General features: G+C 58.2%; 1 protein-coding gene and 1 long non-coding RNA gene across 2 annotated transcripts; one reads left to right on the plus strand and one right to left on the minus strand.

The window, feature by feature from the left end:
* Positions 1-1,641: 1,641 nt before the first annotated feature.
* On the minus strand, positions 1,642-15,280 carry KIAA1755 (KIAA1755 ortholog). The gene is given in 14 exon segments (XM_066330697.1): positions 1,642-7,750; positions 7,830-8,021; positions 8,584-8,706; positions 8,974-9,112; positions 10,042-10,190; positions 10,443-10,541; positions 10,868-10,984; positions 11,069-11,155; positions 11,794-11,911; positions 12,229-12,352; positions 12,885-13,049; positions 13,161-14,457; positions 14,938-15,086; positions 15,089-15,280. Coding segments are annotated over 14 exon segments (3,792 nt in total). The 5' UTR covers positions 15,135-15,280; the 3' UTR covers positions 1,642-6,763.
* Positions 15,281-15,324: 44 nt separating this feature from the next.
* Positions 15,325-16,413, plus strand: LOC136368477 (uncharacterized). The gene is made up of 3 exons (XR_010744851.1): positions 15,325-15,979; positions 16,145-16,200; positions 16,303-16,413. It is a non-coding gene; the product is annotated as an uncharacterized lncRNA (long non-coding RNA).
* Positions 16,414-22,933: the final 6,520 nt, after the last annotated feature.

Consider the following 22,933-nt stretch of genomic DNA (forward strand, 5'->3'; position numbering starts at 1 on the left):
CAGGTCATGGTGGGGGGGCCTTTGCCAAGTGCAGAACTGGTGCCAGCAGGGCTCTCCTCACCCCAGCAGTGCCACCTCACCGCAGAAAGATCCATACAGGAACAGCCTGACAGTGCTGCCCTGTCAGTGTGCTACTCTCGTGCTGAGGTCTTGCTTCCCTTGCTCAGATTTGAGAAGAGACACTGAAAATAACACCATTCCTCTTCCCAGACCCTTTGGTCCTTGTGGGCAGCAATGGGTCGAGCTGTTCCCATGGATGCAGGGAGGGATCATTGGGGCGAGGGTCCCATGGGCTCTCTCTGAGTGTCAGGGCCACAGGAATTGCTGTCCACTGCCAGGCTGCTGGGGAGGGCTGGTGGCCCTGGGAGCTCACAGTTGGTGTCACCTGCCCCGAGCTGGCCTTGCTCCTAAGGCTGCTTCCTGGGCACAGGAACCTCTGCCACTGGTGTTAAGTGCCATTCTGTCTGGGCTTGTTCTGCAGGGTGCTGGGTTTAGCTCTGCCTGCACAAGCCCACCCTTCCTCCTGTACCCAGTGTGAACTCTGGATGCACTCTGCAGCGGAGGTGCACACTCGGGAAGTGTTGTTTGCTTGAGTTAATGTGTGACAAACAGCCAGAAGAGCACCTCGCCAGTGGAGGAATTGGGAAGGGCCATTTCTCACTTGGCTTGGAAGCACGAGCAGTTTGTTACCCTGAGGGCTGTAGAGGTGTGTGGGATGTGTGGGACTGGGCAAACTGGGGTGTCTGGTGCTGGGCTGTTGGGATTATCTGTCTGGTTTCCTGGCCAAGCACAGAGCAGGAACGACTCACAGTACCTGTCCCTGCCCTAGCACCTCGGGCAGAAGTGGCGGGAGACAAGTGCCCAGCTGTCCCCTGGGGCCGCCTCCCAGGGCTATCCCTTTGGCTCTGTGCTGTCAGGACTGTGCCTCAGGGGCTATTCAGAGAGCTCTGGGCTTGGTCCCAGCACCTCACCAGGAGGAAACCTCCCTTGTTTCCAGCTTTAGTGCCCACTTCACTCACCACCTTGTATCGCGGAGGCATCTGTCTGCCCAGGCACTGGAAAATGCCGCCCATGGTAGCCCAGCCACATTGCTGCTGTTATTTTTACTCTCCTTACTAAGACAAGGTTCCATTAAGAGGGTGTTTGCACTGCTGAAGCCCAGAATAACTCCTCATTTGCTCAAGGTGTTCAGTGCAGGGCTGCCACTTCTCCTCGCCCCCACCCCGCTCCTGGAGCTGCTTCAAAGCGTGCCGGTGCCTGCAGTGCCGGTCCCTGCCGTGTGTCCCGCACAGACAGAGCCGCTGTTTTGCTCTGCTGGGTGTGTGCCGGGGCTGCTGCAGCCCCTCCAGTGCCCACACATCCTGACTCAGTTCCTTGTGCAGGCAGATAAACAACCCGTGAAAAAGGACAGTGTCTGCTCTGAGTCGCTCTGTTAAGTCGTCAACCGATTTCAGGAGCTCTGCCCATCTCCTGATGTGCTTCCCGCTCCGGGTATTCCCAAATTCAGCCCTCAGCCGAGCCGCTGCTCCTGCAGTCCCCCGAGGCCAAGGGCACCTGTGTGCTCTTGGTGGGGAGCCCAGCATCGGCCCGGGGAGAGGCTCTGGGAGGGGCTCTGCAGGGATGTGACCTCGGGACAAAGTGTTTTATGCCCACCGTGACAGGGCCAGCGGGGAGCTCGGGGGGCTCTGTGGGCATCCTGGCGGGCAAGACGCAGCAACTACCCCTCTCACACCTCTTATCTGTGAAAGTACTTCCCGAAGCTGGGCTGAAAGACGTGTGGTTGCGCCACATGTGGTCGGCAGAGCCAAGGGACCCGGTAACAGCCGCAGATAAGGGTCCATAAGGGCAGACAGGCTGGGGCGAGGGACGATGGGCTTGGTGATGGTATCACTCCTGGTTTGGGGCTTTTGTTGCCACGGGCAGCTCTGGCGCTGGGCCAGCGGCTGAGCAAGGGCTCAGTGCGGGGCTCCCGAGGTGGTGGGGCTCAGAGCCGGCATCAAGGGGGGCTTGTTCCAGCTGTGGGCGGCTGCCTGCCAGGACAAGCACTGCAGCCTTTCCTTTGGGAGGAGAAGTGGCTTTTTAAGGAAAAGCCGATTGTTTTTCCATCTGGCCCCCCAGGCAGGGGCGGTGTGCTCCTGTGTCACAGGCACAGGGCAGAGGTAGCCCGTGCAGTTTGAGGTGTTTGCTGCTCACGGGGCAGGCGAGGATGTGCGCTGGTGTCGGGGCTCTGGCTCCCGGCTCACGGCACAGACTGAGCCAGAGGCTCTTCCCGAAAAATGCGGAGCCTGAACCAGCATGGTCTGGAGGGATTGGCCAGCAGCTGATAACCAGCTTCTCTTGGGAGTCCTGGTGCAAGGCACCCCCCTCCCGCTCCTAGGAATCAAGAGGAATTCATTATGTAACTGTCTTTGTTTTTAGGTGGAGTCTATATTTTTATTTAAAAGAAATGAGAGAAAAAATTCCTCTCGAAAGTCTCCAGTTTATTGGGTCTGCAGGCACAGTGGGGGCAGGAAAGCTGGGAGCTTCCCTGGCAAGGCTCCCGAGCAAACCCCTGGGAGGTGGATCCTGTGTTGGACAGCAGCAATGCATGCAGGGGAGGCGGATTCTCCAGCTGTGCCAAACTTTTCCTTGCTGGTGGCCCCAAGATGGCCACAAGGCCAATCCCACTGTGGCAGGGTCCTACAGCACTTGAGAGTGAGCTGCAGTGCTGCAGGATGGGCTCACGTCCACTGCCAGGATAGTCACGAGCCAAGCACAATGTTTTGCAAACTGATCTGGCTGTACCTGGTGCAAACTGAATTCCAGCCTCCGGCTGTCATTTCCCAGCAGCTTGTTGGAACCCCCCCAGGCCTCCGTCCCCAGGGCGCCTGTTCCCCCAGGGCGCCGCTCCCCGCTAATCCCTCACCACCTTCAGAGCTTGCAGGCTCCAACGGGTCTGCAGGGGGAAACCAGAAGGGTCTGTGCTCCCCAGTTGGTGCATAGAGTGTTTGTGCTCCTCTGTGAGTTCACATGTCCAGATTTCATCCCTGAAATTGAGTGGTTCCCCCAGGGCTAACACATGAGCCATGTTGTGTCCCCCATGCAGGTCACCTGCACCCGTCTGTCCTGTCATCATCATCATCTTCGCAGGGTGGGTGTCTGCAGAGACCCTGAGCAAGCCCTGCAAAGGCGTTTTCCATCCATCCATCCCTCGGGATGCAGCACAGCTGGGATTTTGGAAAGCAGCTGGGTCAGCCTTTCCCTGGCCAGCTCAGATGAGGTTGAGTTACGTCCAGCCCTCGGAGCTCTACCCTTTGGCGTTACCCTTCACCCTTCCTGTTTTCCTCTGGTATCACTGGTTTCTTTGGTTTTCCATTTCTTATGGCTATCCTGCAGCTCCCCAGAGCACCAGCAACCCCAGCTCAGTGACAAGCAAGACCACCATTTGCTCTGCCAGAGCAGGCACTTGGAGATAATGAAGCTTCTCTGGGATACCTCTTGCAGCCATGTCCCAATGCCAGGACTGAGCTGGTGTCTTTGTCCCACAGCTCAGCTCCCTCTTGCACCCAGAGCTGCATCTGTGTTTACCTGCTGAAACCAGACCCACTGCCCTGGCTGTCACCCAGGAGGACAAATCCAGGCAAGACAGCATTCCCACTGTGGCATGGACCAAACCCCCAACTTGTGCTTCTGAACTCCAATGGCAGTTTGTGGTTGAACCCCAGTTCCAGGGGCTGCCAGGACAGGAATGGGCCGGTGGTGGCTCTGCTGGCACCAGAACTGCTGGGGGGCCCATCTGGGGGGCTCTGAATTTTCCCGCATGCTATTATCAATGCATCTCTGCCTTGTCACCCATTTCCCATGCTTTGTTCTTGACAGGGACAGAGCACAGCTGTGGCAGTGGCTGGGAGCGTGGGAGCCCCAGTGCCTCTTGCTCTTCCTCTTCTTATTTTCCTCTTCACTCTGTCTTGTCACAATTGAACCCAGTGATTATTCAGCCCCTGCAATTTTTAGGGCAGAGATTGATGGGAATCTGGTGGTGAAGAGGAGAAGAAAGAGGAAGAAGGGTGCTGTGGCTGTCTCTGGTCCCTGCTCTGTGCCAACCCACGTACTGTCTGCTCTGCTGGAGCAGGGCTCAGGAACCACAGGGGGAATGGCTGACCAGGAACTGACAAGGGGAAGAGAAGGTCATTCCCTGAGGCTGGGATCTGTGCCTGATCCATGAGCCCTCCACTTCTCTGAGCTGGTTTTGTTGTCTGCTGCATCCAACATTTTTGACCTTTATTCTCTTGGAAAAAAAGTGTTTCCTGGGGTCTTATGGGAGCTTCCCTCCAAGGTTGGAGGGTGCTCTGCACTCTGGCACTGCCAGACCCTGACCAGCCCACACTGCTGGACCCCTGCCAGCTCCTGACAAATGATTTTGCCATTTCATGAGGGAAAGGAGGCATTGATTAACTCCTGTACTTGCCTTTCTGGAAAGGTTATGGCTTAATTGGTCAAACTTGGGAGTCATGAATCATGTGCTGAAGGATCAGCAGAGATAAGAAAATTTTTCCAGAATGTTGCAAAACACTTTTTGATAGGAGGGAAGGAGGGATCTGGTTATGCCCACCCAGCTGTGGGGGCTGGTGGCTCTTCGGTCCACAGGATTCTTCCAGAGAAACGATTCACCCTCCAGCCACAGGCCGGAAATTCCCCTTTCTGTTATCAGTTAAACTCAGGATTTGCAAAATATCCTTTTTATTTTACTTATGGAAAAAAAAAAAAAACAAAAAAAAAACAAAAAAAACAAAAAAACAAAACAAAACAAAAAAAAACCCAACAGGAAAGTCATTGTTTGCTTTATTCAGAAGAATCATAATTCCATCTGGTTTGAAAAATGACTCTCTCTTTCACTGGAAAGCGCAATTTCTCCAACCTAAAAGCTGTAATGGGGGATCAGGTCTCAACAGAGCGGAAAATTGAGCAAGGCAACTGTCAGGCTTGGCTTGGAAGGATGCTGGAGGGAGAAAATATTTTTGGCTCTCACAGTGAGCTGGGCCCCATTCAGGTGGTCATGGCTTCCTCTGGCCACGTGGGATGGGGAGTGGGCACATTCAGCTATAGGACATGAGGATGGGCAGCAGGGACATGTCATGAAGAGGTAGAAATGTCCTGGCTCAGTGATCTTGGTGCCATTCAGGACGTGGCATTATTGGAGAAAGAAGAATTGCAAAACTCTAGGCTCACCCAGAACCCAGAACAGGCTGTACTGACCTGTCTGGGTTCTCTAGGACAATGACTTCTAAACCAAAAGGAATGGGATAGACACAGTGACCAAGACTTCAGTGGAGCAGGGACAGAACTGTCGGTAGGGAAATCAGTGTTGAGCTGGGGAAGATGGAGTCTAAAAAATTTATAGGGAGAAGTAAAGAGAATTGGGTAGGATTAGGAGTGGTGACAGGCAGAGGTCCTGCGGCAGGGCAGGGCCAGGCTCGGTCCCGTTAATGCTTCAATAATGACCCAGACAGGAGGAGCGTGGCGCCCGCAGGGGGCAGCTGGGGCCGGAAGGAGCTCAGCGGGGCTTGGCTTCGGGATCTGGCAAAAACAAGGCTGAGGGGGGTATGAGTGATGCTCGGCCAGACTGGGATGGGCCAGTGCCCTTTGCCGAGGCGCAGCATCCCGCAGGACCGTGCTGGGCTGGGAGGAGGAGTGTGTTTTTCTGGAACGGCCTCCAAGGCAGAGATTGCTTCTCCTCTGATGTCTTTTGATTAGCTCATGCTGTGGCTGCCCAGGGGGGCGGCCGGCCACTGCAGCCCCGACAGCCGGGGTCCCGCCTGCCATCACCCACTCCCAGACGCCCAAACAGCCAGAGCGGGGACGCGCCTGCAGGGATGGGGTCTCTGGGGACCTCAGGCTGCTTTGGACTGGGATCAGCAAGGTCGCACCCAGGCCAAATGGGTCCCAAAGGCTTCAGGACAGTGCGTTCCCAAAACAGGAGTGGGGAGGTTGCAGGATGACACCACTCTGCTCATGTACTGGGAGGGAGAAGAGGAGACCGAGGCACTTAACCCTTACAAAAGGGTGCTTTGAACAGGACCACGGTGCTGGCAGCAAGTAGGAGAGCCAGGCTGTGGGCACAGCCCTTGTAGACGGCACAGGGGACATTCTTGGTGGCACCAGCTGCCTGTAGGCACTGTGCTGGGGTGGTGGGAGCAGCTGGAACCTGGGTGAGAACCCCAGCAGCTGGCTCTCAGTGGGACACAACTTCTCCCTCTCCTCCATGAGGACCATCCAGGTGTTTCTCTTCAGGTTTATTAATGTAATGGAGTTAGTCCCGTGTTAATGAGCACACACAAACCCAGGGCCCACCGCTGGGGCTCAGCCAGGGCTGCAGCAGCATCACAAGAATGGTAAAACCATCCAGTGGAACAGGGAGAACAGTCAGTGACAGGAACATCTCACAGGTCTGCACTCCTCTGGGATGCTCCAGGCACAGCTTCTAATGTGGGAACTCTTTCCACTGCCTGTGACAAGGCTGGTACTGGTAGGGATAAAGACACTTTATGGTAGGGATAAAGGCACTTCATTCACATCTGGTAGATTGTGAATGAAGCCTGTGAGCTGTGATGGAATTACTGCTGATTCACAGCAGGGAGAGCACTAAGGACAGGGAACCAAAGGTTCTGGGACTGAGGGTGGGGTAAGAAGTTTCAACATCCCACTTCTGAGCATGGAAGTCTCATCCAGTCCATGACTGAGACTTATGCAGCTAGACAGAAACAGCCCCAGCAGGAGGAACTGGTTACTTGGTATTCGCTTTAGCTGAACTCTCAGTGTGGTGGTTCTCCAGGTAAATGATCTGGTGGGCCTTTTCGGATGGGCAGGATGGTCTGGGACTCTGGAGGTCCCTGGACAAAGCCAAGGTTGCTGCTGGGGCTTCTTCCATGGAGTTCTGTGAATCTGAATCTTCAGAGGAGAAACTGCTCTGGCTGGAAATCTGGAAGTACTGGGCAGCTTCTGCCTGTGGCCCTGCTGGTGCACCAGCTGTGCTGGGATCTGAGGCAGTCCCATGGGGCACAGCAGTGGGACGTGGTGGGTCAGCACCTGGAAAGCGTGTCCAGGGAGGCAGAGTGAAGGGACGCCTCCGAAGGGCCTGGCTGTGCTCCTGGAGGAGGTGTCCTGGAGCTCCCAGGCTGGCTTTGCTCCTGGCTTTGGGATGCGGGGTGTCAGCAGAGATGTGGTGGTGAGAGGTGTGGGCACCCTGAGGCCCCAGCCGGCAGTGGGGCTGCAGAGAACTCTGCTCCACACCCAGCGTGGAGCCAGGAGTGTTGCTGGGCTGGGACTGTCCTGGCCCCTGGGGCTGTCCTGGTCCCTCAGTGCTGGTCTCTGGCTGCTCTGCCAACCCCCTGTCATCCAACACTGCTGGCTCAGGGCTGTGGGCTGCTCTGCACACCAGGACTTCTGAGTGAGGGGCTGCAGACCCTGGGCTGGGGGGGCTGGAGGAGTCTCCCTTCCCGTCAACTTGTGCTCCCCAGGCCTCCTGCAGTTCTGCCAGCATCTCCTCCAGGATCTGCCGGGTCTCCTGGTACCTGTGCTGTGCCTCTGTCCAGGCTGCCAACCCTTGGCTGCTCTGCATCCTGCGCACCTGAGCCTTCATGTCCTGCAGCTTCTCCAGGGCGAACTCCACCGAGAGCTTCTGGAAGGATCTCTGCAGGCACCGCAGTGCTTGGCCTTCCCCGCGCTGCGCCCGGGCCGAGCACTGCCGGCAGTCCAGCTTCAGCCCTGCCACCTACACAACAGGAGAGAGTGGCCAGTTTCATGGCCACCAGCAGCACCATGTCCTGCAGGGGAACATCCCCTTCACCCACCTTGTTGGAGAACCGGACAAGCTCCTGCAGCAGCTCCCGTTCTGCCTGCCGCCGCTCCAGCTGCTTGGAGAAGCTCATCAGCTTTGTCTGGAAAAGGGCTGCAGCCACTTGGAAGGCATCTGCCTCAGGGAACGTCGTGTCTCGGACCTCAGCTGCCTCCTGGCACAGGGTCAGGCCATGCTGGTACTGAGCCTGCAGGGACAAGAGGAGGGAACAGCTCCACACTTGGGAATGGTGCTGACCTGGGACATGTGCACAGGATGATGCGCTGCAGGTAGCACTTGACATGCCCATTACAGATGGATGGGAAACATTTCTGGGCAAGTGAGCAGAAACAAAGCAATGCGATTCTCCAAACCTCTGCTCTGCCCTGGACTGGTTCAAAATGTACCAAATGCACCTCCTGTTCCGAGTGGGATCACCATGCTTTATCCTCCCTCCCTGCAGCGTATGTGACTAAGGGGCCTACACATCCTGGGGGACCAGAAGATCCTCATCACCACGTTATTTGTTGTCTGATGGATGCCCAGGATTTGAAGGAAAAAGGAGCTGCATGGCTGGAGTGCAGCAGGGACAGCAGTCCCAGCCCAGCACACATCAAGGAACAGTCCAGCCAACCCCTCACTTCAGCAGGACTGCCTAGAGTTCCCACAATGCTGAGCCTGACAACCGCAATGTGACTCAACAGCTCTGCCCAGAAGCCTCTTTGCAAACCCAGAGGATGTCTGTTGCAGAGAAGCGCCTCCAGACATACTGTGGCCTGGGCGAGGAACTCCTTGAAGCGCTCGGTGGAGCCCTGGCAGCTGTCCTGGCTCCAATCCTCGGTGCCCATCTCCTGCAGCCGAGCCGCTGCCTCCCCATCCAGCCAGGACCCCAGCTGTGAGAGAGCAGAACAGGGATCAGGCTGGATGGCCACGGCAGCAGTATGTCCACAGCACTTCCCCTTCCTGCCCAGCCAGGCATCCCAGCCCAGGCTCAGTCACACACAGTCACTCGGAATGAAAATCAAAGCTCAGGCAATCCTGCCATTCTTCAGGCTTCCGTCATCATCAAAAACAAAGGAAATGTGACCTCAAAACACTCAACCATGGAACACCACAGAGGGCAACTTCAACTTGTGGCACCCCAGGGACACTCAGCTCACCTTGCCAAACTCAGTCTCGAGCTCCCGGACCTTGCGGAGGAACTCCAGGTGCTCCAGGCAGCTGTTGGATTGGGACACGAGGTTGTGAAGTTCTTCCTCCAGCTGACTATACAGCCCCTCAGCCAACTCCATACTGGTCCTGAGGGTTGGGAGGAGAGGTGCCATCAGTGCCAGGGGCTGCCAGACAAGCTCAAGGATTCACAAGGGGGAGGGGAACAGGTCTCTTGCTCAGCTCTTGACCCCAGCCCTGCAGGCACCTGGACCCCAGCCCATGGAGCAAATGGATGGCAGGGCTCACAGGATGGGAAAGCCCCATCTATCAGTGCAGCCCAGCCCCAGTGAGAGAAGGGAACAGGAGAGAGCAGTGCACCAGTGCTGCCTGAATGCATGGACTACGGCGCAGCAGGGCATGGCTGGACCAGTGCAGCATCACCAGATGGGTGCAGCATTACTGGCCGAGAGCGACATCACCGGGGTGAGTATGGAATGGCCCGATTACAGCATGGCTGGATGAGTAACAGCATGGCCAGATTACGGCATCACTGGATGAGGATGAGTATGAGTACGGATGAGTATGACACGTCCAGGTGGGGTGACATTACTGAATGACTACAGTATGGTCAGAGGAGCCATGCATGGCCAGATTATGGCATCACTGGATGAGTGTGGCATGGCCAGACAAGTACGACATCACCGGACGATCACGGCGGGGCCGGGTGAGCACAGCACAGCTGGGCGGGTGTGGTATGGATGGGACTTGGCCCCACCTAGTGGCTTTTCCCGAGCCCAGCCCAAGGCATTGCTGCCGGCATTGCGGAGCAGTGGCAGATCCGGCCTGGCCTGGGGCAGGAGACCCTCTCAGGGATCTGGCACCAGTGAGAATGAGGGGACTCCTGCAATGGGCTGTCCCAGACATGTGGTTCTCGCTTCCAGAGCAGGACCGAGCATAGCAATAGCTTGGGCTCATGGGGACCGGGGCTGTCCATGGCGAGGTGGCTCTGTCAGCCAGCAGGAGCCGGGAGTCCCTGACATTGGCACCCCACGACCAGCGGAGCTGCCCCGTCCTACCTGACGTGGTCGGAGGTGCAGAGGCGAGCGGCCTCCCTGCGCAGCTTGGCCAGCACGAACCCCCCCTCGCGCTGCACCCGCACCAGCTGAGGGTCACTCAGCACCTTCTGCATCAGCTCCTGGTGCCTCCTGATGCCCGTGGCCGCATCCTGTGGAGGAAGGGAAGGTCACACATGTGTCTTACCTGGGGCCTCACCTGGGGTCTCAGCCAGCACAGGACGGGTACCTGGGGCTGCACCCCAGGTAGAAGCAGAGGGAACAGGGAACAGCCCCATGGCCAGGAGCAGCCATGGGAGTGGTTATGCCAAGTTTTGGGCAACTGGAGTGAAATGTTGCTGTGGCTGCACTGCAGATGGGCACTTTGGGAATGTCCCCAGCCTGTGCTGCTGCCACTCCTTTACCTGTGTCCCTGCCAGTGCGTCGGTGTCCCGCAGTGCCTGGATGCAGCGCTGCAGCAGCTCCAATGCCCGCTTGAGGCTGGCTGTGAAGGGCTGCAGCTTCTGTGGGGGACACACACGGTGGGTCAGTGGGGACAGCCTGCCCGTGAGGAGGAGGAGAAGGAGGAGCAGTGCCAGGACAGATCAGGAAAAACTGTGAGACACTGGGTTAAAGCTGATGAGAAGGGAATGTGGAGGTGGATGGGCAGCTGCAGGCAGGAGCAGGTAGGAAGGAGCTTGACCTTCCTGTACTCACAGCCCTCCTTTTCATTCCCCTCTCCCAGCCCCTCCTATTGCTTTTCCAGGGATGTGTGTGGGGCATGTAAGACATGGTGGGGACAGAGGGACACGGGAGGTGAGGCAATGGCTCATGGCGTGGTAACAGACACCTGGAAGAATTGAACCCACTCGCCGTGGCAGTAGGGGAAGGCACCATCCAGCTCTGGGGGCAGCTGGGAGCTGTCAACGTGACGGCCCAAAGCCTTCAGCGATGTCAGAGTCTCCACCTGCAGGGCACAGGGTTTGTAAGGCTGCCTGGGGCAGAGAATAACCCCCAACCATCCCAGCCCAGGGGACAGGGACAGGCTCACCTGCACCCCAGACAACCGCTCACGGTGGGAGACCAGCTCCTTCTCGGCCAGGAGCAGCATGCTGTGGATGCAGCCTGGAGACACATTCTGTGGGAGGCAGGGGAGAATCACCAGGGCAAACCCCACATGCAGCCCTCAGGTCACCCAAGGCAGTGCTGGAGTTTCCTGGGTCGGCTGAGGCTGTGAGCTTGTTGCAAAGGAAAAGGCTCCCACTTTCAATGATGTGGGAGATGGAAGCATGTCACTCAGGCCATGACCTTGTCCCAGCCACCAGCTCCCTGGCAAAGGGCCATGGGAAGCGCCTCATGAGTGAACCCCTCCTCTCACACCAGTGACACTTCCCCATGTGAGGACCATCAGGGCCAACCTGGGTTTTATTTGGGCATGCAAAGGCAAAGGGTGCTGTGGCAGGGGGGAGCCCAGAGCCCCTGGATAGCACAGGGCGCTCTTGTGGCACTACCTGGGCACTGGCACAAGGACTCTGCCACAACAGTGGATTGTCACTGCAGAGCCCATTTCCTGGTGAATTCCCATAGCAGGATGCTGGAGGGCTCTTGGTGATTCCTGCCGGGTGATGGCAGGGCTCAGAAGGGACCCTTGGGGAGGATTGCATGGAGAGCAGGCACAGGGGAGACTCTGAGGGACCCCCAAAGGGTGGCAGACTCCCTCCCAGACAGGGACACACCTGGCAGGTCTATGGCACAGGCATATGGAGCCTGGTGTACCTGGACAGAGCGGAGGGCTGAGAACAGGACAGGAGAGGGCGGCTGCTTCCTGGCATCCACCACAACTGTCAGCCCAACATCCTTGGCTTCTCGCCTCTCACCATTCTTCACCTCTTGCCTAGTGAGGGGAAACACAGCAGGAGTGGGGGTCCTTCCCTGGGGCAGGACCCTCTCAAAGCCCCCTCCCACATTCTGCACCCCCAGGCAGGCAGGAACCCACAGCCACAGGCAATGGTCTCATCCCTGTGGGACGGCCCCTGCCAAGGGCTCAGAGCGTCTGCCTCTGGCAGGGGCATGGTCCAGGGTCCTCGGGGATGTGCCCAAATCAGAGTGTGTGAGATTCTGGGCATCCATCCCAGCTTAGCCTGGGAGCTGCCTGGGAGCCCTGAGCCAGGCAGCAGCTGGGGGTCATTGCCAGGTCCTGCTGGCCCTTACCTGGGGAGGGAGCAGAGGTAGAGGATGAGCCTTGCCAGCTCGGCAGCTGAGCACCACGCAGCCCGCCAGGCACTGCCACTGGTGGTCACCAGGAGGAGGGCCCTGCCCAGCCTGTCTGAGCTCCCTGTGGGGAAAGGCTGAGTGACCCCTCTGGCAGCCACCTGAGCATCCCACAATGGGCTGGGGTAAACATCAATGGTAACTCAGCTAAGGGCCCACCATGGTGCAGCCCCTTGGGCCCTTCTGGAGGGGGAGAGCCAGCCCAAGGGGGCTCTTGGCATGACTGTCTGGAATTCCAGAGCTGCTGGGGACATTTTTCCTGAGAAAAAGATGGGGTTTGTTACTGCTTTTTTGGTTCTTGGGAAAAAGAAGGAGCCAAATGTTTAGTGTTTGGCAGCTAAAGCTGAACAGCTTCACTGGAGAGGAATGGTGTGGGAGGGCTTGGGGCGGCTGGGACCGGGGCAGCTGCTCTGCACAGGCTGCCTGCATTTATGTTTTTAATGTTTTTGCCCAGCTGAAAGGAAATTTTCCGCTTGGAGTATTTCTGGCCTCCAGTAAAGCCCTAAAACCTTCCTCCAAAACACCCTTCCAGCAGCCTGTGTTTCCATCCACAGGCCCCTCCTGCTCATTCCCTGGGCTCGCAGTGCCAGCAGTACCTGGCAGGCAGATGATGCCTGAGCGGAGCAGCCCAGCGTGCAGGTCCTGCCAGGCTGGAGGCTCCTGACCAACAGTGCCAGTGCTGGGCACAGAGGGACCATTCTTGCAGCTGGCACTTTCCAGGGACTGTTCCTGCATGGGAGCAGCAGTGACTGCATTCGTACCTGTGCACAGGGATAGAGGACAGAGAAGCTGGCAACACTCAACAAAGCAGAGGAATAGCAAAGCCCCAGCAGTGCCTGGTCAGGTGCCACAGCCCCACAAGATGGTGGTACCTTTCCCTGCTGCCCTGGCTCTGCCCATCCTGGGTGAGTAGATGGCTGACATCTTCTTCCAGGCCCCTTCATGCTGACTGGCGACTCTTTCATCCTCGGGGGCTGCCCCGAGCCGTGTGCCCTTCAGGAAGGAGAACTTGTGGCTGGAACCTGGGGGGAGCCGGGGCCTGCCCCGCTGCACCAACCCCCCTTGCCCCGGCACACCAGGAGTCGCCCGGCGGGACTGGCGGGTGAGGAACGTGGGGCTGCCAGCCCCCTTCCTGTGCTGTGCGGAGGTCTCCCGGGGTGTGGCAGGGGGCAGCTCAGAGCCAGGGCTGTCTGGCTCCTCCAGGATGGCTGCCATCAGCCCAGAGCCGAAGCTCACCGGGTTCTGCAGCGCGGCCATGTAGGAGTCACGTTGGCGGCCCTTTGGGACATGTGGCCCTGGCTCCTGGCTCAGCTTCCTCCCCGTGCACGGGCTGCAGGGACTCTCCTCTGAGCTCAGTGCTCCCCCGCAGGGCCAGGCGTCTGCTCCCGGTCCTCCATTTGCCCAGGGGAGCATCTCCTCAGCCCCAGCCCTTCTTCTCCCTGGAGGGTAGGTGGGCAACAGGGATTTGGTCAGGACATCCATGTCCTCCTGGGATTGCTCCAGCAGGTCCACATACTCCCCCTCCAGGTTCTGGCTGATGATGTCACTGAGGCTGGGCACAGCCAGCATGGCCGGCTTGTTCCGCAGACCTGCCTGCTCCACCTTGATCAGTCCCGGGTATCGTCCCTGGCTTGACTTCCGAGAGGTGGCCTTGCAGCCTGGGATGGTGCCCACGATGTTACTGTAGGGTGTGGGGAGATTTGCTGTGCCATGGGGCACAGGTGTGCTGGGTGCTCCCGGCTCAGATGCAGTGTCAGGTTCATGTCGGGCACCAGTGGGCACACTGTCAGCTCCAGCCCTGGGGGTGTCGGTGAACTCAGGAGTGGCAATCCGGCTCCACGGCATGGGGGTGACGCCATTCTCGGTGGCCACTAGGCAGGTGTGCAGGGGAGCTCCAGCCCAGCTGCTGTTCACCTCCTCCAGCCAAGCATTGGTAAAGAGCAGTGCGTGGGTGGCCTCGGGGACAGGTGTCTCCTCCACTGAGCGCAGGTCCAGAGACAGGTGCTTGATGGTGACACGGGCTGCGTGCTCCTCACAGGGCTCTGCCTGCAGGTAGAAGTCCCCAGGGCGCAGCAGGAGGGGGTTGAGCGGCGCGAGGTGCACAACCACCTTCTCGTGCAGACATAAGGGCCAGCCTTCATGGAGAAAGATGCGGTTAAAGTAGGGAGCCTGGGAGGGAGGAAGAACACAGTGCATGAGAGAGCCCTGCCAGCTCTGTGCCTCCCAGCCATCCCCACATGATCTTGCTGCCCTGTGCTTCCCATGATGAGGATGAAAGAGCCTGGTGACCCAATGCACATCCCTGAGCCAAGCCCTTGCAGCACAGCCCTGCAAGACCACCCTGAGCCATGACTATTCCCAGGGTGTAGTCTTCCCACGTGCTTAGAGAGGGAACACCCCTGCTTAAGCCTCTCTAGGACCAAGACAAGATGACCCTTGCCCTTATTGCAGGGACCACATATGCTGGACAAATCCCAGGGAGCTGGGTGTGCCATAGTCCCCTCTGCAGAGAGTGGTTGGGACAAGGAGTGGATGAGCAGGGAGAGAGCCCACAGGTCAGCGTGCCCATGCGGGCAGGACTCCTTAGGGCAAACTCCCCGTGTCTGGGAGTGGCTCATGGGGGCAGTGTTGTGGGGCACGGGGGCTTACGCAGGCCGCCTGCCGCAGGCGCTCGAAGAGCCGCTTGGCCGGGATGAGGAACTGGAGCAGGCAGCAGAGCCCATCCCCCTGGTAGCTGGTCTCCAGCAGCCGAAACACCTGGCCCAGGACAGTGGGAGCAGTGGCTTCGAAGGGCGGGTAGAGGGCCTGCAGAGCACTTTGCACCGCCGCATCCAGCGAGCCGGCATCCTGCGGGAGGGAGGCAAGTGTCAGTGGTGGGAGAGCGGCCCCGCAGCAGGGACACTGTTGCTCCTGACCCGGTGCCCACCCATCCCACTCTGCGCCATGCCACTGTCCGGGCCCTGGGATGCCTACAATGGCAATGTTGCTGAGCTCGGGGGCTCCAAACCCTCCTGGGCTGAAAACGCAGGTAACCGGGAGTGGAGCAGAGCAAGCACGGCACAGGCGGGGCGTGCAGCACGGCGGGTCCGGTTCCCAGCGCCGGATTGTGATTAAGGAGCCTGGGATAAGCCCCGAGGCAGCAGCCGCCTTGCTCGGCCGCCAGCCATGTGGAGGCGGAGGAGCCGCAGCAGCCGAGGGGTTAAGAGGAGTCAGACCAGACGGATCGTGGGGCTGTGCTGGGCTCCGCAGCTCGCTGCAGGAATGCAGCAGATGGGAGGAAGGACAAACATCTGAAGATGGATCGGGTGGTTTTGGTCCAGACTAATTGCTGAATTCGCCAAATCCAAAATTATTCCTGTATTTTCTGGGAAGTGTTCTGCCGCGTTGCATCCTCCCGCATTGCCCCAGAGCAGGGTGAGGACACTGGGTCTGTGCCATCTCAGAACCAGCAGTTCCCAGCTCATTCTCTCAGTGCTGCAGGAGCCGTCGGCTGTGTGGCACAGCTGGTACGTGGAGAGAAGCCATCCCATGGCTCCCGTGATGCCCAGGCTGCGCTCCAGGCAACGTGGGGATGAGTCTGGCACAGCTGTCAAGAGGATCCCATCAGCAAGTGGGGAAGAGGAGCATCCTCCAAGCAGCTGAGTCCTGCTCCTGTAGGAGCACCCAGGAAATCTGGTGGGATTAACTCAAGGTGAGCATTAGTTTCAGGCAGCTAATCCCTGGTCCAGGAGCCCATAAAGAGACAAAGGGGCCACGGTTAATTCACCTTAATTAGTTTTAATGCGCTTTAGCTAAAGCACTTTGCAGTCATGCTCTAGTTAATTCTTCATGTCTTTTTTTCCATGTCTCGGCACAGGAATCTCCTGCCCTTGCACCTGACAGGAGAAGCCACAGAGCAGGGCAGAAGAGGAGGTAAGCCAGTTCCTTCTCAGGGCCCTGATCTGCCACTGTGTTTCCTGTCCAGGCTTTCTGCTCTTGGATCTTTCTCCTCAAGCTTTGTCTTATCGTGTACAGTTCCTAGAATGGACTGGAGACCTTACTCTGGAAAATCCCTGGTGAAGGGCAATGCCCAGCACCCCATTCCATGTTGCTCCAGTGGGCCCCTGGTGCAGCCCCAGCTGAGTGCCCACCATCTCCGTGCCCAGCACTGCTGAGCTCGACTTCTTCCCTATCCCAACAACGAGGCAAGGAGACACAACAGCACAGGAGGATCCATCCAACTCTGAATGCTGCCATGAGAGATGAGCCAGAATTGTCTGCCTTGCCTCCAACAGTCTTTTAAATCCTCCCAGGGGTGGTGATTCCACCATTGCCTGGGCAGCCTGTGCCGGGGTTTGACAACCAGTGAAGAAATTTTTCTCTAGTATCCAGTCTAACCCTCCCCTGGCACCACTTGAGGCTGTTTCCTCTTGCCCTATCACCCAGGACTTCATCCAGTGGCAGGGACCGCGTGAGCCAGTGTCAGGAGAGAACCAGGGACTGATGGAAGCACCAGACGCAGCCCGAGTTGTGCTGGAGAATATTTTGGCTTGGAATGATTGACTAAAAATGTTTTCATGGAGTGTCACAAAGCACTTCATCACTGGGGGAGGCTTTTGGGGTAACCATGGTGCAGCATCTCCGAGTTTGTAGGCGAGGCCACATCCGGGCCGGCCAGGAGCCCATAGGAATCCAAAAGCAGCCAGTTATCCCAGTCCCTCCACCCGCTGGGAGGGAGCCGGAACAAAGGCATTAGGGACCATAAGGAGATTTACATTTGCAAAGCTATTTCCATTTTAATAAGCCAAAGTGCTGTTAAATAGAGATTGATATTTCTCCCAAAATACCCATATTTTTAAACTGGTTTACATCAACAAGACAGGCTGGGCTTTGGGGTTTTGGTGTGGTAAAGTTGTTAAACCCGTGCCCAAAGCCACAGGGTGACTCAGCTCTAGCTCCTTTCTCCCCCTTGCTCAGGAAGGAGCGAGGTTTGAGCCTGGGACCAGTCCTGAATACCAATTCCTCTGCCTCTCCGCAGCCTTTGCTGTCACCAGCTTTGGCAGGACACGATGCAAGCGCTCAGCCTGGCCCAGAGCGGGGGCTCAGCGCAGAGCCCGGGGCAACGGCACGTGTCGGCTGCGGTGACGAATGATCCAATCGGTCTGCCGAGCATCCCGTGTGCTGGCACGGCTCACACGGCAGCTCCCACTCGCTGCACGCATCCCCCTAACAAACTTTGCAAGGAAGTTTAAGCATCGCAGGATGCAGCCCCCGCACACACCTGCCCGGGCGACCACGGCCACGTCCTCCTCCCTAGCGGATCCCCAACCTCGCACTGACCTCCACCTTCACACCCACCTCCACCTTCCCACCCACCTCTGCCCTGACACCCTCCTCCACACCCACCTCTGCCTTTGCACCTCCTTCCACCTTCGCTCCCGACCTCCCTCTGCTGTCGCTCCCGCTGCCCACCCCGTGCCCACCCGGTGCCCGCGGGACCGGCAGCCACGGGGAGGGGCAGCGGCAGGGGGAGGGATGCCCCAGGAATTACCATGTTTCCCGGGAAGTGGTAGAGGGGCCGGGGGCCGCGGCACAGACCGTCCCGTCCCTCCTCCTCCTCTCCGGCTCTCCCCGGCCCGAGAATCCCGGCCGGTCCCCGTTCCACCGGCGGTTCTTGCCGGCGCCGGCGCCTGCGGAGCAGCGGGCGGGGGCGGACAGCCCCGGCCCCCCCGGCGCCCTCCGCCCGCCGCGCCTCTTCTGGGGGAAAAAAGGAAGAAAAAAAAGAAAAGAAAAGAAAAAGAAGGAAAAGAAAGAAAAGGCGAAGAAAGCGGGAGCGGGGCGGGGCGGGGGAGGGAGGGGGGTGGCCTGGAGAGAGCCGGGGGGGCGGGGGCCACTTTCCTGTGCCCGCCGGCAGGAGCCCCCCGTACGCTCCCAAAGCGCGGCGTCATCGGGGACAGTCCCCGTGTCCCCGCGGGCGGGGGGAGGCGGCCCCCGGCGGGATGGGATGGGATCGGAGTGGAGGGAGAAAGAAATCCCGAGCGGGTGGCAGGAGGCGGCTGTACCGGGGGTCCTCCCCCAGCCCCCGCCGTCCCCCCGCCGAGCAGCTCCAGGCGGAGGGTCCTGGAACACACCGGGAACAGGCAGAGCTGCATGTGCATGTGTGTGTACATGCGTACATGTGTGCAGATGTGTTCAAACATGCATTTTGTCCGGGGGTGCCCCTCTTTTCCTATCCACTCAGGGTCAGTGTGTTTCCCTGGCAGTGGTCTGTGTCCTGGATGGAGCTGTGTCTCCCAGTTCCCATTCCTGAGTTGCCCCAAAAGTGCAGCAGCAGGACAAAATGAGTGCCTCTCTGGGGACTTTGAGCTGTTTCAGGGATGGGAAGAACCTACTGAGGGGCAGGATCATGGGATTCAGCAACCAGAACCGTACAAAAACAACATCATAAGAGCCAAAGCCACGGATTTGGTTTCTTCTAAGGCAATGCTCCTTCACACAGCCCTGCCAGTCCTGGGCACAGACACTTTTCCCAACCCCAGGCATGCTGGGCACAGCTCTCCCAGCCCCAGGCACTGTGAGCACAGCATCACCAGCTCTGCCAGCCCTGCACAACATCCAGCACTCTCAGCCTCTCTGCGCCTTGCTCAGGCTGGAGTCATTTCCACTGTTGTATTCGTGGGAATGGGCTCAAGGCCGGGACTGCGGCTGGGAAAGGACCAGGGCGGGTGGGACGGCCACAGCGTGGGCTGCAGGCTGCCGGGGCAGTCTCGCTAGTGAACATTTGTCCAGGGATCAGCGAGCGGCCAAAGGACACGCTGTGAAAACAAGCCGAGACGGGAGGAGGTGCAGCTGGGCTGCTGGCGTGTGGGAGGGAGGACAGTGCCAGCGAGGCCTTCGCGTTTGCTTCCTTGGGAGCTGGTGAGAGCCCTCCCGCTGCCCGTGCGGATCACAAGTACTGCAAGTGCTCAGGCACCAGTGGTCGTGTGGGTGGGCAGAGGCTTGGCCATGGGTACCAGGCTGGGGTGCCCAGCTGAGCCCACTGCAGGACTGGCCCTTGGCTCCAAGCCAGAATCCCCAGTGCCAACTGGGACCAGCTGGGCAGCTCCTCATCCCCACCAGCAGCCAATTGCTCCTGTAATTGTGTTAATTCCCTTACCAGCTTCAGATTTTTCATAGTTCCCCTGAGTGCAGGGGAAGGTGAGCTCAAGGCTGTGATCTTCTTTAATTGCACGGTCACCTCTGAAATGGACCCAGGAGCCGTGGCTCTTGCATCTCTTGATGGACACCAGGGCCAGGAGAGGGCAGTTGAGGGCAACTGTGTCCTGGCACCAGCACAATGGATCGATTCCTCTGTGATTTGGGTGAGCAGGGAAATACAGATGTGGAGCTGAGCCCAGAAGGACCTCACCACCCTGAAACCCAGAGAAGCAGCTTCCCACCTGCACCCTGAGGTGTCTCTTGCCATCTGTGGTCAGCTGGGCCAACTTGCAAATGTAACTAGCAGGTCCAGCTTTGCATCCCCACATCCCCCGAAGCAGTTCCTCTTGCTCTCCGGCCAGCCTCAGACAGCAAGGCTGGGATCAGAGTGCTGGGGAGCAAGTCCAGCAAAAGGCAGAATTTCTGGGGGCCACCCGGCTGCCCCTGGGGCCCCTCACCCCATGAGCTCACCCTCCTCTGCTGCTCCTGTTCTCCATGTCCTGTTTGTCCCAAGCAGCTGCTGGGACAGGCTGCATGTGTCCTCTTGCCCTGCCCCTCTTCCGGCACAGAGCCACCATTCAGATCCCCCCAGGCTCTGCCCGAGGTCACCATTCTTGCATTTTTATTTTTACTTTTCTGCAAAATCAACCTCCTCGGCCCTCTGTATCCCCTTTTGTCTCCCATGAGGCCCACAGACTGTGTCACAAGCCGGCGTGCTGCGAGAGGAGCCCGCCTGTCTGGAGGAATGCAGCCCTTGGCAGGGGGAGACAGACACACTGAGTGAGTGCAGTGCTGGTCCCAAGAGTCCCCTGGGATGTCACTGAGATGAGGGTGAGAGCAGTGAGCCCAGCATCAGGGCTGGTCTCTGGGGCTGGCTCCCAGTGGGACCCTGGTGGCTCCTTCCCACATCCAGGGGCCATTCCCGCATCTGCTGCTGGCTGTGCCCCACGGGGCTCTGGCTGTGTGAGCTCTGGGGTCCCCGGGTGTCCCCACTGCCTGTGTTAGATGAAGTGGTCAGGGCTGGCGTCAGCAGTGACCCCACGCTGGCCCAGAGCCCTCCCAGCTCCAGAGACAGCCGAGGCTGGGTCATGCTGAGCCTGCAGCTGAGAAAACAACCGTGGAGGAGCCTGCACATGTTCCTCAGCTGTATTTTTAGTTGCTGCGGGGTCAGAGGCTGTCAGAGATGTGCAGGTGACAGTGGACAGCATCAAATTTTGACACCACACATGGTGCAGTGGGTAGGAGCTGCAGCTCCCCACATCTTGATGACAGGGTTTCTCTGAGTTCTGGAGAAGTCAATGTTGGTCTAGGGACAACCACAGTTGCCACGGATCCTGACCACAGCCCAGTTCTGTGGGTGGCAGTGAACTTGTCCTGGGTGGAAATGCGTAAGAGAGGTTTTATTTTAGGCTGATGCCTTTTCTTTCCAAGTTCTCTCTAAACCTGGCCAGGCTGCTCTCACTTTTCTTGCTGAGTCTCTGGGTTTTCCCTGGTGCTTCCCCAGCCCACATACATCTGCCAGTGGAAAGCTGGTGAGCAGCAACAGCAGTCATGCCTCTGGCACTGGCACAAGCTGCCCAGGGAATTCCCAGATTGGTAGTGGAACTGCGGAACACAGATGTGTCCAGATTTCCTTGCTCGCAGCCCCAGCCCAGCTCCTGTCGTCCCTGAGTGGCCCTAGCACATGGCTGCATGGCATCACGAGAGAGATGTGGAAAGAGCTGGAGCAGGATGGGGAACTGCCCACACGTGCTGAGGAGCGTGTGGGGCCAGAGGGATTCTTGACCTAGGGAACAGGGGGTGGCCTATGGACAGTGGAGAGAGGGTTCTTGACCTGCAGTCCTGGGCAAAGGACAGCAGCACAGGACTCCTGCAAGTTCCTGGGCTCCTGGTTCCCATCTGACCATTCCCCTTCCTTCTCCAGCAGCCTGGGGGAGCCAGCCTTTCCCCAGTGGAGCAGACCCCACACTCCCAGAACAGGCAGAGAAGCTCTGCCTTTACCTGTCCAAAGGGTAAAGGGCAGGATTTCATGTTCCATCCCCTCTGTCAGCACTTGCAGGAAGCACTACCGGGACCGGCACATATGTTGAGCTTTAGATGTGGTTTTGGCTGTTCCTTGCCAAACACGGCAGTGTTTGGTCAGGGTTCAGCGCTTTGAAGGCTTTTTTTAGTTCAACTTCAAAATTTGCTCAAAGCCAGGGGGAAGACTTCCTGGTTTTGCTTCCTCTCTGTGTTATTCCTTATAAAATTTCATTTCTTCTTATGGAAGAATTCTGGTTCCTCCATGCTCCTCCATAACATCCTGAATGTTGTTTTGATGCAGCCCTTCAGTGAGATGGGATTGTCACTAAGGGAGGTTTGGGAACCCCTGCTCCAAATTGAGCCAGACTCAGATGTGCGCTGATGATGGGCGACAGGGAGAGTCACAATGCCCTGGAGGCTGTGAGTGGGGATTTGGCCTTTTGCCTTTTTCTTCTGCTCTTGGATGCTTCTTTCTGGGCCAAAGGAGCACTGGGCAAAAGGAGCACTGCCCATGGGCTCCTGGCTCCCAATGGTGGGTTGGGCTGGCACTGATGAAGTCACACTCTAGGGATAGTGATGGTGTGTGACTGTGGGACACAGCTCTGCCCTGGGTGGTTTGTCCCTCTCTTTAGGCACCATCCTTGCCATGTTCCTGTTTCCCAGATCCCAGAGCTGACAGTGACTGCAGTGCCCCTTTCCAAAGCCATAGGCACTCATACAAGGCCGGTGGGCAGGCACACTGCAAATGACTGTACTGAAAACTTGTGAGACAAAAGGCAAAGGGGAACAGAATGCCTTGGTGCCTCCAGCCTTGATCTCCACGTGCCAAGTTCCTACAGCAGAGAATCCATGGCCTCATCCCTTGTGGTGTCCTGCGGCTGCAGCCCCAAGGGATTGCTGTGCTTGAGCAACAGCTGCATTTCACAACATCCTTGATTGGCTCAAGGATGTTGCCTCTGGCAGCCAGGACTTCCCTGGATCCAGCATGAGATCTGCCTGCATCAGCAGCTATGGGTTTCCTGTGCCTGGACCCCAACAGGAAATGAAAGTAACTGAATCATTTCTTCCTCCCTCACTTTTGTTCTGCAAGAAGAGACCAGCCAGCCCAACTCTCCTGGCTGGGAGGCACAGGGGTGCTCCCCCCTCACAGCTGCCTGGCTGCCCCCAGCTCCTGCCCTGTCTCCAGCCATCACGGCAAGAGCTGTGACATATCAGGCCTCTGAAGTGTTGTCTTTGGAGCTTGATGCTGGGGCGATGGATGGCTCCTCCTGTGCATGGCCGCTCTGTGCAGCAGCCCTGTGACAGGGTGTGGAGGTGCAGGGCACCCCAGTGAGGAAGTTGTCCTGGTGCAGCTGCCCAGCCCAGGCAGGTGCCCCTTTGCCAGGCGTGCTGGGTGTGAGGGTCCCCAGGGTGTGCTCACATGAGGTGAGAACCTGTCACCTGCCTG

This window comes from Sylvia atricapilla, chromosome 16 (assembly GCF_009819655.1).
Source record: "Sylvia atricapilla isolate bSylAtr1 chromosome 16, bSylAtr1.pri, whole genome shotgun sequence".
Lineage (NCBI taxonomy): Eukaryota > Metazoa > Chordata > Aves > Passeriformes > Sylviidae > Sylvia > Sylvia atricapilla.